Source organism: Chamaea fasciata, unplaced genomic scaffold (genome assembly GCF_029207755.1).
Source record: "Chamaea fasciata isolate MVZ Bird 193981 ecotype frontalis unplaced genomic scaffold, bChaFas1.0.hap1 SCAF_2, whole genome shotgun sequence".
Classification (NCBI taxonomy): domain Eukaryota; kingdom Metazoa; phylum Chordata; class Aves; order Passeriformes; family Sylviidae; genus Chamaea; species Chamaea fasciata.
Genome location: NW_027094087.1, coordinates 110,479,244 through 110,491,837, shown reverse-complemented (window position 1 = coordinate 110,491,837; position 12,594 = coordinate 110,479,244). Strand labels below are relative to the sequence as shown.

General features: G+C 38.6%; 1 protein-coding gene across 8 annotated transcripts in view; it reads right to left on the bottom strand.

The window, feature by feature from the left end:
• KDM6A (lysine demethylase 6A) overlaps positions 1 to 12,594 on the bottom strand; it is a 151,088-nt gene that overhangs the window by 70,077 nt on the left and 68,417 nt on the right. For all 8 annotated transcript variants that reach the window (XM_066177059.1, XM_066177060.1, XM_066177061.1 and 5 more), the window contains exon 5: positions 8,026 to 8,084. In XM_066177059.1, coding sequence (XP_066033156.1) covers positions 8,026 to 8,084 — 59 coding nt within the window. The remainder of the gene's footprint in view (positions 1 to 8,025; positions 8,085 to 12,594) is intronic.

The window sequence follows — 12,594 nt, the reverse complement described above, 5'->3', positions numbered from 1 at the left end:
AGAAAGTATTGTTACAGAAGAACACACCAAATAATGGTTTACACGTAACGCTTTTGATGCATGGCTTTTGATTCTACAAGGATTGGGTAATTTTGAACTCCAGATATCCTCATGTATTTGAAAGTCTAATCTTTTCTATTAATTTAGAGAATCTAATTTGCTGCATGAAATACACCAACATATCTGATACTTCAGAGAGGATGACTCACAAATTAGTGCAAGTTCACTTACAACAGCCAGGTTGCTTTTGATTCCAGTAGTGCAGACCCCCAAGCAGCAGCAGAACAGGCAGCCTTGGAGAGATGTCACACATCTCCTCCCACTGCACCTACCTGCTGCTTTTTCCACTTTCTCCTCCCTTTCCTGGCACCAGTGCCATGCAAGGACTCAAATAATACCAGTTGCTCCATTACTTCTGAATGGAGACATCAAAGCCTGCCACCTCCTCACACAGTAACTTTCCTTCATATTCCCATGATAAGTGAAGGTGGCTCTGATTCTATTTCCTTACCTTCAAATCCTCTCTCACTTGTCCCTGCTCATAATGGCACTGTACCAGATAAAACAGAAATGCCATCTAACAACTCCATCTTGGAGCAGAAAAAAGTGACTCCAAACAAGACTGTTTTGCCTCTCAGGCCACTGTCTAAAACTAGGACAGCTGAAATGCAACTAAAAGATAACAGAACTGAAGACACAGAGGAATTAAGAAAGAAGCTAAGTCTCATTGTTGCCTGAAATCCAATGACAGATTGAAACAAAATCCCTTCCCAACCGCCACTGGTCACACAACAAGAGCAAACAGAAGCAGCCTCAGTCAGGGCAGATTTGAGCCCCCAGGCCAGTGAACACAATCCCTCTGCTGTTCCAGGACACCCGACAGGTCCATGCCAAGTAGGCAGGTGACAGGGCACTCTATGCGGAGAACTGGACCCGCTGTGGAGCAGCACAGGGACATGGGACAGGGATTAACTACAGTGCTTAAAATCACTCTCTTTAGGCACATTGATTTAATTCCTACTCTCCAAGCGCAGTACTATTTATAAGGACAAAAGGTTGGTTAGCAGATGCAATGCAAAATTCAACAAATATTTTTCATAAACTTTTTACTCACAACACACATAAATTACCATTTTTGAATCCTTCAGCAAAAACACTTCTGCTCTAAAATTCTTACAGGCTTTTTTCTCATCAATGACAAAGCACACCAAAGGCACTGAACTTCCTCTAGACAATGCAACTGTATGTACCTGAAGCATTATCTGACATCTTTAAATAGAACTTAGGAGCAGATAGACTTAAAAAAAGTATTATATTTTTATTGTGGAACTGAAGCTTCCTCTATTACAATCCTTCAGGAAGGCTCTCCTTACCCAGTACCCTACTTTCTGCCAGCACACAGAAAATGAGCAAGTGAAGCGCTGAAGGGACAGACCTGCACCAGAGCTAAGCTCTCTCACATCTCATCTAAATTTCCCTGAAATCCTGTGGTGGTGGTGAATCACACACCTCTTATCTACACTGAATTCCTGACAAAGATCCCTGTCTTGTAACAGTGTGCTCATCTTCATCATTTACAAAAACAGCAATCAAACTGAAAAGCCAAAGACTGGGCTGGTTACTAAAGATCAGCACATATTTTAAGCTAGGCTTTTGCTATGCCAGAAGATAGATTCTATTATTGTGTATTTGCCTTTCTTAACTCTAATATGGGCACTAGGTATGTTAGCCGCTGGTATTTAAAATCCATTACCTGTATCTTGTTCAAAGACAATATCCTAATACCCCAAAAGGAAGAAAACCAGTGTCTATGATTCCAATCAAAGAGAAGACAAAAATCAGGAATAAGGACATAGCAGTTCTATAGCACATCACACAGTGTGACCATACTAACACTCTGTGAAATTCATGTTCCTCGTTTAGCCATCCTTGCTTGGTCAGAAAATAGTATTTCCATATTTCATCCTATGTCATGTCCCCATTGAAGAGATCATCAATAAGTGGATTTCTAAAAAAAGTTTAAGAGAGTCTGAGCACAACAAAAATATTTCTGTAGTTTCTTGCTTACTGAACAGGAAATACTAATCATTGCCACTGCTGAATGGTGGACTAAAACAAAGCCACAAGTATAATAAAAAACTTTCCAGGACAGTTTTCAAATTCAGTTTGAATGTATGCTATCCTTCATTCAAAAAAAACAAGAATGTTGCCAACCCCAGTCTTTCAGAGGAGCACAACACCTAAAACCTGTAAATTATCATCAGCAGACAACATGAAAGACTCTGTCACATTTGGCTCACAAACTGCTGGTCACAGAGAGCCCCTCCCCAAGCTCTGAGTAAGGTTTATCTCTGCACAGACTAAACTAACTGAAAATCAAATTTTACCTTCTACTTAAATCCAGTGTTAATTCCATATTGGTTTTACAATTTGTAGTTTTTCTAGGATGACAAGCATGAATAATAAAAAATAGAAACTACTTCCAGCACTGAGAAAAGGGGCATCATCAAAATTTCCCCAATGAAGTAATCTGATAGAGCATTTTCAACATTTTTTACCAGTGGTAGGTACTCATGTCTAATTCAGTAACTACAACCTCATTTAAATACTCGGTAGAATTTTTATAGAATAAAATACTCAAGCTCTGAAAAGACATTTACTTATTAACTCTTACAGACAGACAAGCAATTTTACATCACAGCTAAATTAATATTGATGTAATTTTGCCTGCAGGAAACATTTAAACAAAATAGCAACGTGCTCACAATTACAGGACACAACAAGAACATGGACTACAGCAAAAACCTCTGCCTGTTTTCCCCTGCCATGCCCAGAGCTTCCGACTCATTCCCTTTCTATCAAACAGGAGAACATCTGCAGCAGCACTGACACCCATTCCAGAGCTGGGCCTTCCAGACACAGCAGCAGTCACTTGATTCTTGCACAGATCTTTGTTTACTCTCAAACATCTCCAATCCCATTTCTGTTCTCTGTCCAAGCCTACAGCCAGAAAGATGCGTGTCTGGAGGATGCAAGACATCCAAGTTATCCAGATGTTTTCCCTCAAAGCTCTCATATGGCTTGCCCAAAACCAGGAGTGCAGATACAACCCAACAGCTGGATGAGTCCAGCAGCTTCCTCCAGGGATGATGGCACAGAGCCTTCCTCAGGTCGGTTGGGAGTCTCCTCCATTAATCAACTGCCCTTTATGCACAGACAGAACTTCTCACTCCTTCAGCAGACTAAACAAACACCAGCCCAGAGGAAAAATTATCAAATGAGAGGCCAGGAGCTCTCAAACTGTGGAAATAAATTGCAATCATCTGAATTCAGCAAGAGGGAACTTCCCTTTTGTTCTCTGATGATACTGACACCTGCGTGGCGAGACACAATGCTGGCTGAGTCTAATAGAATTTATTGAAATTAAATAAAGATTTTCTCCAAGAATGAGGGTATTTCTCTTAACAGGCAGGAAAGGCTGTTCTAACACTTAACAAAATGGGAAAGCAGGACTGGAAAATAGACATTACAGAGAATGAAAAGCACCTCTGGACTTTCGTTTTACACAGCACTGCTACAGCAATTCAGGAAAAATAAAAATGACATCTCCAAATCAAGCCTGCCAGAATCAATACTGCAGCTATTGTCCCACCCACTAATCTATACAACAATGCCTACCATTATGAAAGTGAAGAAACCAGGTGAATAATAATTAATAGATGATTATATTAAACATTTAGTGAACTCACATAAGACTTTTATTGGATGGTTTTGCTTGAATAGACTGTGAATAAAATCAGCTTTGTACTAGGCAAAAAAAATATAATAAAAGAGCATCAATTGAACTATTCAGAAGTTATCACTTTTGTACATTTCAAACAAAACCCATGAAAATCAGAGTGAGCATACAAAATAAAAGAACCTAACATTATTCTAATATGTCACTTGATGCATTTGGAGCGAAACTTTCTTTTTTTTACTCTTACCCTCTTTCAATTTTCTGACCACCTATTCTAAGCCTCACTTCATTTCACAGCCTTACTGATGAAAGTGATGTGATGCTACCATGGACAAATTCCTATTTGAAACTCGTAATCATAGTTTGAACATAAACAAAATGTACATACACAGCAGTAGTCAGGACACTGCAGTTTATGAAACACTTCTACAGTCTCAGCTGTAACTCTTCTGTCCAGAGGACTGCAAGAGCTGAATGGCAAAATATTTTGAGCAGCACAGTCTTTAAACATTTCTCTAGAACAGCAGCTGGGAATAGTTTTTTTACAGCATTAGCAGAGTTTTCATCAATCTAAGAGTAGTTTGCTATGAAATCACAGCAAGATAAGAGAATGAAAAGAAAGTTAACTGCTCACTTTGTTACTGGCTAATTGCTACAAGCATGTGTACTCTACACGTGCATTCCCATTTTACACACCTGAAAAATACAGATATATAGACCTGGCTCCTGAAACCTGAGAAATATTTGACAAAGCAGTATCTACAGACTGTGCAGATTCTTCGAGGTCTAAATGTGTATTTAAATTCTTAGAGTTCTCCACCTGGCAGTGTGCACACCTACACACCCCACTATATACTTGACTTTCTGTGTGGAGGAACCCAGTCAGAAGCAGAGATGGTGGGTTTAGACATCTTTATATCTAGATACTGAACAGATGATGACAGTGCTTCTGCTTTGGGAAGGATCAGGGAGTAGAGGGGTCAGGGAGTTCCACTCAGGAATGATTTGTTTTCCACAGCAATCTTCAGTCATGACGGAGGCGATGAAAAGGGTCTCTGGGTCATCTCCTACAGGTCTTTGGCTTTTTTCAGGGTCAGTGCTGAAAGACTGAGTTTTCCATAAAACTCAACTTCTACAGCTGGTAAGGAATCCCTAAACTGAGGAGGTTCAGGGCAAAGAGCCCCAATGGGGCAATAAGGGTGACTGATGTCAGTCTCCTGTCAGGTGTTTCTGAGGAGTCCAGAGCCTTTCTCACAGACCTCGGCCAGCAGTTTGCAAGGCCACTGAGAACACTGCAGGCTGGCCTTGGGGCACCACAGTTAGTACACTGGGATCCACAGGGTGTGAAATTCAATTTCAGGACACAACATCAGAGCCTGGGCTCCACCTTTTCATCTTGATGGAAGTCAGTGGAATCAGTAGATGATAAACCAGTCAGGCTCAGAATCCTCACTGAAGTGGAGAAAAAATTTGGTATCCAAGCTACTACACCTGGGTGTAGGTATTTCACAGAAATAAAGGGCAGCCTTGGACTAACTGTTGAAATTCTTCAATGATGCTCAATCTAAAAGACAACTAGGCAGGGCATGAAATTATTGAAGTTATGTGAATATCTCATTCTACTAGTTTTCTACTCTGAGAAACAGAGTAACAACAGTAAAAATGAACCAACCACTTACTGCTTGATGATAAATGGTGTAGAAGAAGGGAGTATCAAAATTTCACATCCTTAAGAGCCATTTTACTGTAGTTGATTCAATTTATGGAGATAATACCTCATGGCACATTTTACTATAATAATTGTGTGAAATATGTTTGGTCTGATCACACTATTGCAATGTTCATATATATGTTGAGGACTTTCAATTCTTGCGTGAACAGTTAAAGAAAATCACCAACATAAAAATGATGTTACAACTAAGATTTGTACTTGAGACAATGCTGCAATACTGTTCTAGTATATAAAAATATGTACAACATTGAATTACAGTGAACCGCATTATGCGACTTGGAGCCAATCCAACACATCCTTTTATGAAACCTAGAAAACTTAAAAAAAAAATAAAATACATGAACAACAATTCTAAAGCTGATCTTATTCCCATCTGCTTTTTTTATTATCCCTGTTTATATGAGACATGAAAAAACCTCAAGTACATCTCACCCCTTCCTCTTAGGAAGACTACGTACTTCCCTCTCGCTATAATCTCTGAATATATGAAGCAGTGATGTTAAAAAAAAAAACAGTTCATGGATGAAGCAGAATAAATAAACCACCTTAAACAGTCTTGAGGTCTCCTCTGCCTGATAGAAATATCGAGATCCATGTCCTCTATGAGCACAAACAGATGTAATAAATGCAGCAGGAAAACAGATTAACATTTCACTCTAGAAGAGGACTCCTGGCAATCTCTGAGAGTTCTATGGAGGATTAAGGTCTTCAAAGAAGAACACCTATTGTAAATGACTTGTTATCATCTCTAAGTCTACTGTAATTTTGTCACACCTGAACACCAACACCCCATATCCCTCTGCTCTTGTCGCCAAGAAATCACAGACGGGGGAAGGCACTCAAAGGGATTAAAAATCAGAACTGCACACAAAAGTGCAAGATTTTACCTACATTGGATTTTCTTTCTTTAAAAATTCTACCCAATACTTTAATGACACACAACGTTCTCAGCACCACACTATACATAACTTTGTTGCATGAATGAAATGGAAAATACAATTATTCTACTCAACTTCAATATCAGCTCTGTGTGCAGTTCTGCAAGTTAGGACATCAGCTTATACTTGTGTTGTCAACAAGTGAAGAAAATTCTAAATTAATTCAAAGCTCTGATTTAGAAACACTAAACATGATCCGCTGATGGCAAATGTTGAACAGGTGGCTTTTCAAAAAATTAATTACTCTAAATCTAACTGCTTTGTCTTATTTATCTTACAGTTTATCTACCATTTTCACAGTGCAAACTGTAACAAGATACAGCTTGTAAGAAATGGTGCAAAAAATACTTTTGAATGCTAAATGATGAAGACAAGACTGCATAACAACTAGAATGTTCTGAAACTTGGTAAAATTCAACCAAGACTCATCACAATCTTAAAACAGTGAATTCTCAGGCTCTCTGAAAACTTTTCTATTCTTCTCTTGTTAATCAGAATGCAACAGAATTGCATGCCCTATACGATGCAACAAACAAATGGCATTCATTACACCACTATCAATAAAGAAAGCAGTAAGCTGCAAGATAAAATAAACCATGTTTTGAGCCCATGATTCAACCAACTTATTTTAATTCGAAGAATAAAAGTCTATGTACATTATCCTGGGGCAAGCATAAATCCTTTTCGCATTAGAGATACATAGGAACAATTTAAGGAGAGGTGGGGAGAGAAATCCTGCTTCATTGTTCCCAACCATCAGTCAGTGGTCCCTCACTGCATCCCTAACTGCAATCAGGCTTAGTTTACTAACACAGTGGAACTTTTAGTAACCAACCAAGTAGTGAAGTCACACTTACTGTACTAACAGTCTCCACAGTGAGTATAAAAAGCACTGGCACTGCAGCTTTCTGACTTTTTCCCCATGAATTGATTCTATTTCCACAGGATTAATCACCAATAAAAGTCTGAGGACCATTCAACAGAACCCCAGTGACTGAGTCCATTCCATTCACCACTGCCATCACTAATAAAGTAAAACCAAAACCTCAACTGAAACCCAACCCTTCCCCCACTCTCAACAAAAGCCCCGCTCAGTCCTCAAAGTCCTGACAGAAATTACAACTCTTTTAACCCTGAGTTTTCACACCAGATTGAAACACTGATTCCATGTGAAATTATTCCTTCTCACATCCAAACCCCTCACCTAATGCAGCTGTCAAAATTTCTGCCTACCAAGCAAAATGAAAACAAGCCCCATTTACCACCTCTCTCTGTTTTGTAACAGGCTATTCAACAAACCCAGGCTGCAGATTATCAATGACAACAATTCCCAAAAGCCTGTCCAGTCATTCTGCTCCATCCCCAGTGCTGAATCGTGTTAAAGGGAGAGCAAACTCTTCTCCTCAAGTGCTTTCCTTTTCATGGAACCGTTGGGACTGCCCCAAGTATGTTACAGTAAGACAGATACGGATCCAGGACAGTAACACCTGCAAACATGGTATCTGTAATAAAATCAAAATTAAACTATTTTACACTCACACTGAACTGAGGGTGAAATAATCACACACTGACGGGACACCACACAATACTGACGCTGTCAGCTTATTCCAACTTACCATTGAAAGGCATTGTAATGGAAGTAGACCAAACCAAGGCCATATAAAAAGGCAGCATTCTGTAAAGGAAAGAAACAATGTTTAAAACCCAGGTAAGAGTGAGTTTCCAATATTTTATCCATCCTTTGATATTCTATTTCCATTATAAGCCAAATATATTTAAAATTCACATTGAAGGGAAGAGCCAAAAAGAAGCAAGGAAAAGATAGGCAGATGCTTAAAAAAAAAAAAAAAAAAAAAAAAGAAGCACTGGTTCTCCATGGTCACAAAAAAAAGGGGCTATTTTGGTGGAAGAGTACAATATTCAAGTTCTTTTACATCAGACAAACTGATGTGCTCTGTTCTACTTGTACAACAGCAGGGAGGGAAATGTTGGAGTAGAAATCTTTGGCAATTCAAAATAATGAAAAAAAATAGTTTATGATCAAGCACCATTTTGTAGTCATATTAATTTATACTCACATTAAAGAAAACAAAGCTACACACTCTAATTTCAGTGTCTTATGTAGAACACTAATTAAACGAATTTGAAAATATGCTTAAGGAGATCTCAATTTTCTGAATACCAAAATATACAAACCATCAACTTCAAACCTAAGATAATCATATTCCTTCATCACAAATCCAATTTCTATTTCCTATCCCCCTATCTGCAAAAGGTAAAAACCAAAGCAAAACAACAAAAAACATTCCCCTTCTGGAAACCCATTTTCCCTCCATTTTATTTTCATATAAAGTATGACTTACTTCTAAAGTGAAATTACTAACAATATTTAATGAATGTTTAACTATCTACTTCCACAAATAATTACTACATATTTCCTAAATTAGGAAAAATAAACAAATTCCTTTTTCTTTTGCAAAGTTATGCCACAGCACATTTGTTTTTTATGAAGCAGAACAATTCCATTATTTACAGGAGACATTGTACACGCTGCCTAAGACACATTTGCAGGTTTTCTCATATATAATTGTGATTCTGAGAGAGCAGGTATGCATCCCAAAGCTCTGACACATGGGCTAGAGCTGGAATTTCAATTGTCAAAGACTGCACTTCAAGATAATCTCTCTGCCACTTGTATGCAGTTCTTTAACAAGTCAAATTTCTAAGGAGTTCCACAAAAGGAATACTAATTATGACTCAAACCCAATCCCAATATAAAAGTTAAGATCAAGTTTTTTCCTATAAAATAACTGGCAACCAGAAGACAATTCAAAGAGCAGCATTCATCAGAAACAGGATCCAGTACGACAATTTCATTATCCCTCATTTGCATCTTCTAAATGCAAATTAAAACCAGAGGAAATGTCCAAGGTCCTTTTATGAATGCAGCTGGATCATAGCTTCAGCAATGGACAGCTTCCAGGAAAATGCTGGGGTATGAGCAGATACTACAGCAATCAGAGCCCTGGAAGATGTTAACAGGAGGAGTGGAGAGGGAAGTGAATAAACAACAGAAGAGGACGCTTTAATACTACCGTAAACCCACATTCCTGTTTAATGGACCAAAAGCACAACACAGACATCATAAAGATAAAAGATCTCCAACTGCATGCTCCATGTTTTTTACACGTTCTAAGTGTGCTCTGGCAACAGGAAGATCGGGAAGAAGGCAAGCTCAAAAGCTGAGCACACGTAATGCCCTGACTGAAAAGCCATTTTAAATAAAGAAGTAAGATAGATTTTCATGTGTGCAACATGGAAGCCTACAAAGTACAGCCTGCCAGGAGCCTTCACTATCTTCAGGCCAGCTCATTTTTCAGACAGAACTGAACAGGACTGTCCAGTGTCCCCTCTGGTATTTCAAATCTCAACAAAGTTTAGATCATTGTAGAGACTGAGAACAACAGTGATCACAAAAATCCTTCATCGCCACGCTGCGAAATTCAAACAAAAATGTGCCAGACAACTAAAAACTCTTCACTCCGCAAAGAATTTGACTTCCCCTTATGAAATCTATTCAAATTCACACTCCAAGAAAGAGATTCAGAAAAATCTCTCTGATATTTTGATGCTAAGGGTTAACAACAACCAACTTTCAAGGCACAACAGAACCAAGATGCAAGTGATTTCTCAAAATGTAATTTATGTATCAAGTTCACATAAAGCTTTCAGATGGTCCTCACAGCACTACAAACAAACCATCACTGTCCTGTCCTCTGTTCTGTGCCTGGTTTCCCCATTTTTCTCTTGTTCTCCTTTGGCCTTAAGTCTTTTGAGACTGACCTTAAAAATACCTTAAGCTGCCGCTCTCCTCTCAATAAAATACAAGGCAAGATTTAATATTTGTACCTATAACACTTCACTTCAAATGCAAAGGGGCCAGTCGTGAAATGCCAGCATGGGCCATGAATTTATCTGTTCTGAAATACTATCGGTCTAACCATATGTACCATCACGTATCAACTGTTTGCTGATAATACTAATATTTTAAAAGTATCTTTTAAACTGCATTTGAACGTAGACAGGATTCAAAAGGGTTGGAAGATATCACAGAGTCCCAATGTATGGCTGTACATTCCCACAAAGAATTCAAGGCGAGATCCACATGAGGTTCATTACTTTTGCCGAATACTATCAAGATCAACACGCAGTCAAGTTCCTACTGGCAACAGCCCATATGAAATGCCACCATAGCTTAATGCAGACCAGGACCAAGCAGGATCATTATCCAAATCTTCATCTACAAAATGGCCTTTTTAAAACCGTAAGATTCTGACTACTAGGAACACACCCCATCTTAAGAAATCGGTTTTCAGTTTCCTCTATGAGTTTTGACAAATTTTTCCTGAAGACATTCCATGTGTTCCAGTAAAGATTACTCCTGTGATTTAGTCTCCGCTATAAATAGATATTGAGGTAGAATTTAAGGTCTCTTTTTCTCCCCAAACATTTTTCAGTGAAAAGCAGAAAACAAAATTATCTTATTACAGTCCTTTCCTTGAGCTTTCTAACAACCCTCAAAATTCACAAAGATCTCATGCTAGCAAAACGCATTCTTTGGCTACTAACTTCTAATTTAATTTTTATGTTATCAGATATCTCTTTTCACTAGAATCTTGAGTGAAAAGAAAATACAAATCCAAACAGGCTGTGCCTCAAATCTGAAGCTGAATGCTTGGGTTTTTTTCATTCTACTGCCATGCTACGAAACACAGAAAAATCAGAAATGCTATTTCCAAGCTGACATAATTTACATTTTCTAGGAACTATCAAAAACTGTTAAAATGTTTCATACCAACCACTAGATGGCTCAAATATCTCTTTCCATTTTCCATGCTTATGCAATTTAAGGAAATTGTCAAGTTGATATTGTGCATTCTGCTACTTACATGCACTATTTAATGCTGAGCAACATTTCAAATTTATTTTCTAAAAGAGTGTGGTATACACATTTTGTCAACAGGTGACTCAGAAGGGAAAAACATATTTCCATGCATCTTTTTATGTATCTGGTATGAATAAGCACATTGGAGACTTTTTGGTCTTGTTTGTTTTAAGCCATCAAGGAAAAAAAAAAACCAGCAATGAGAAAGACTCCACCCATCTCACAGGCCTTCTACTGAAACTCAAATAACTGGTTTATAGGCTCTTTGAAGCAGAAATGGAAACAGATCCCCAATGTTCCATGCCTTCTGTTCTTGAGGCGTTTCAGGCCAAGTCCACACAAAGCCTTTTTCTCCAACTTTCAAAGGTGCAGCCAGCAGGTCCCACAGAAATACACCAGCTCACCAGTGACACTTATGTACAAACACAGGGGCACAAAAATGCACCTGTCCTGGCCAGCAAGTGGACACCCCCACATACAGATCACAAAGAGCCATCCTGGACTCGCTCTACCAATGTGTGGCTGCCACATCTGGGTCCAGATGTTTTTCACCAGTAACATGCTTATCTGCCACACACAGTTGAAACCCTCTTCCAGACTCCAAATTGGTGTTTTATAAACACAGGAATTAACTTAGAAGTTATGCTTGCAAATGAAAATCTGTTTGACAGGCACATCTAGAGAGTCAGAGTAGAAAAAGACATTAAAAACTCAAAGCAGTCTCCGGGAAGCATCCAGCCAGGTCCTTGCAATTTAAAAATGAAAAGGAACAGTTTTTGCCATAGTTCCCAGCACTGCTTATTCATAAACATTCCCTAGCACTGCCTCTCTCATTTATGCTGACACAATCATCTTTAGAGTACTACAGCCAACTGGATGCCGGAAGTGATCTGAATTATTAGTATCTAGATAAAAAGGATTTTTAAACTGGATCAGTTTCCCAGGCAAGTTCATTTGTGGACCCCCATTAACAACAGCATTAGCACAAGTAGAAGACTGGTACACAAGTAAAAGCTCTTTAAGCCTACACTGCTCCCACCAAAAAGTCTATCAAACCTACAATGACTTCCTAAACATCACTGAAACCTCCGACGTCACATGTGAATACTTCACTTGAGAGAAAGCAACATCTATGGGTCAGTACAAGGTGGATAAAAACATGAGATAACATCACAGCCTCCTGCCAGCCTTTTTCATGCAGATCCTTAACCAGTGACACACACAGGCAAATGCACCAGTT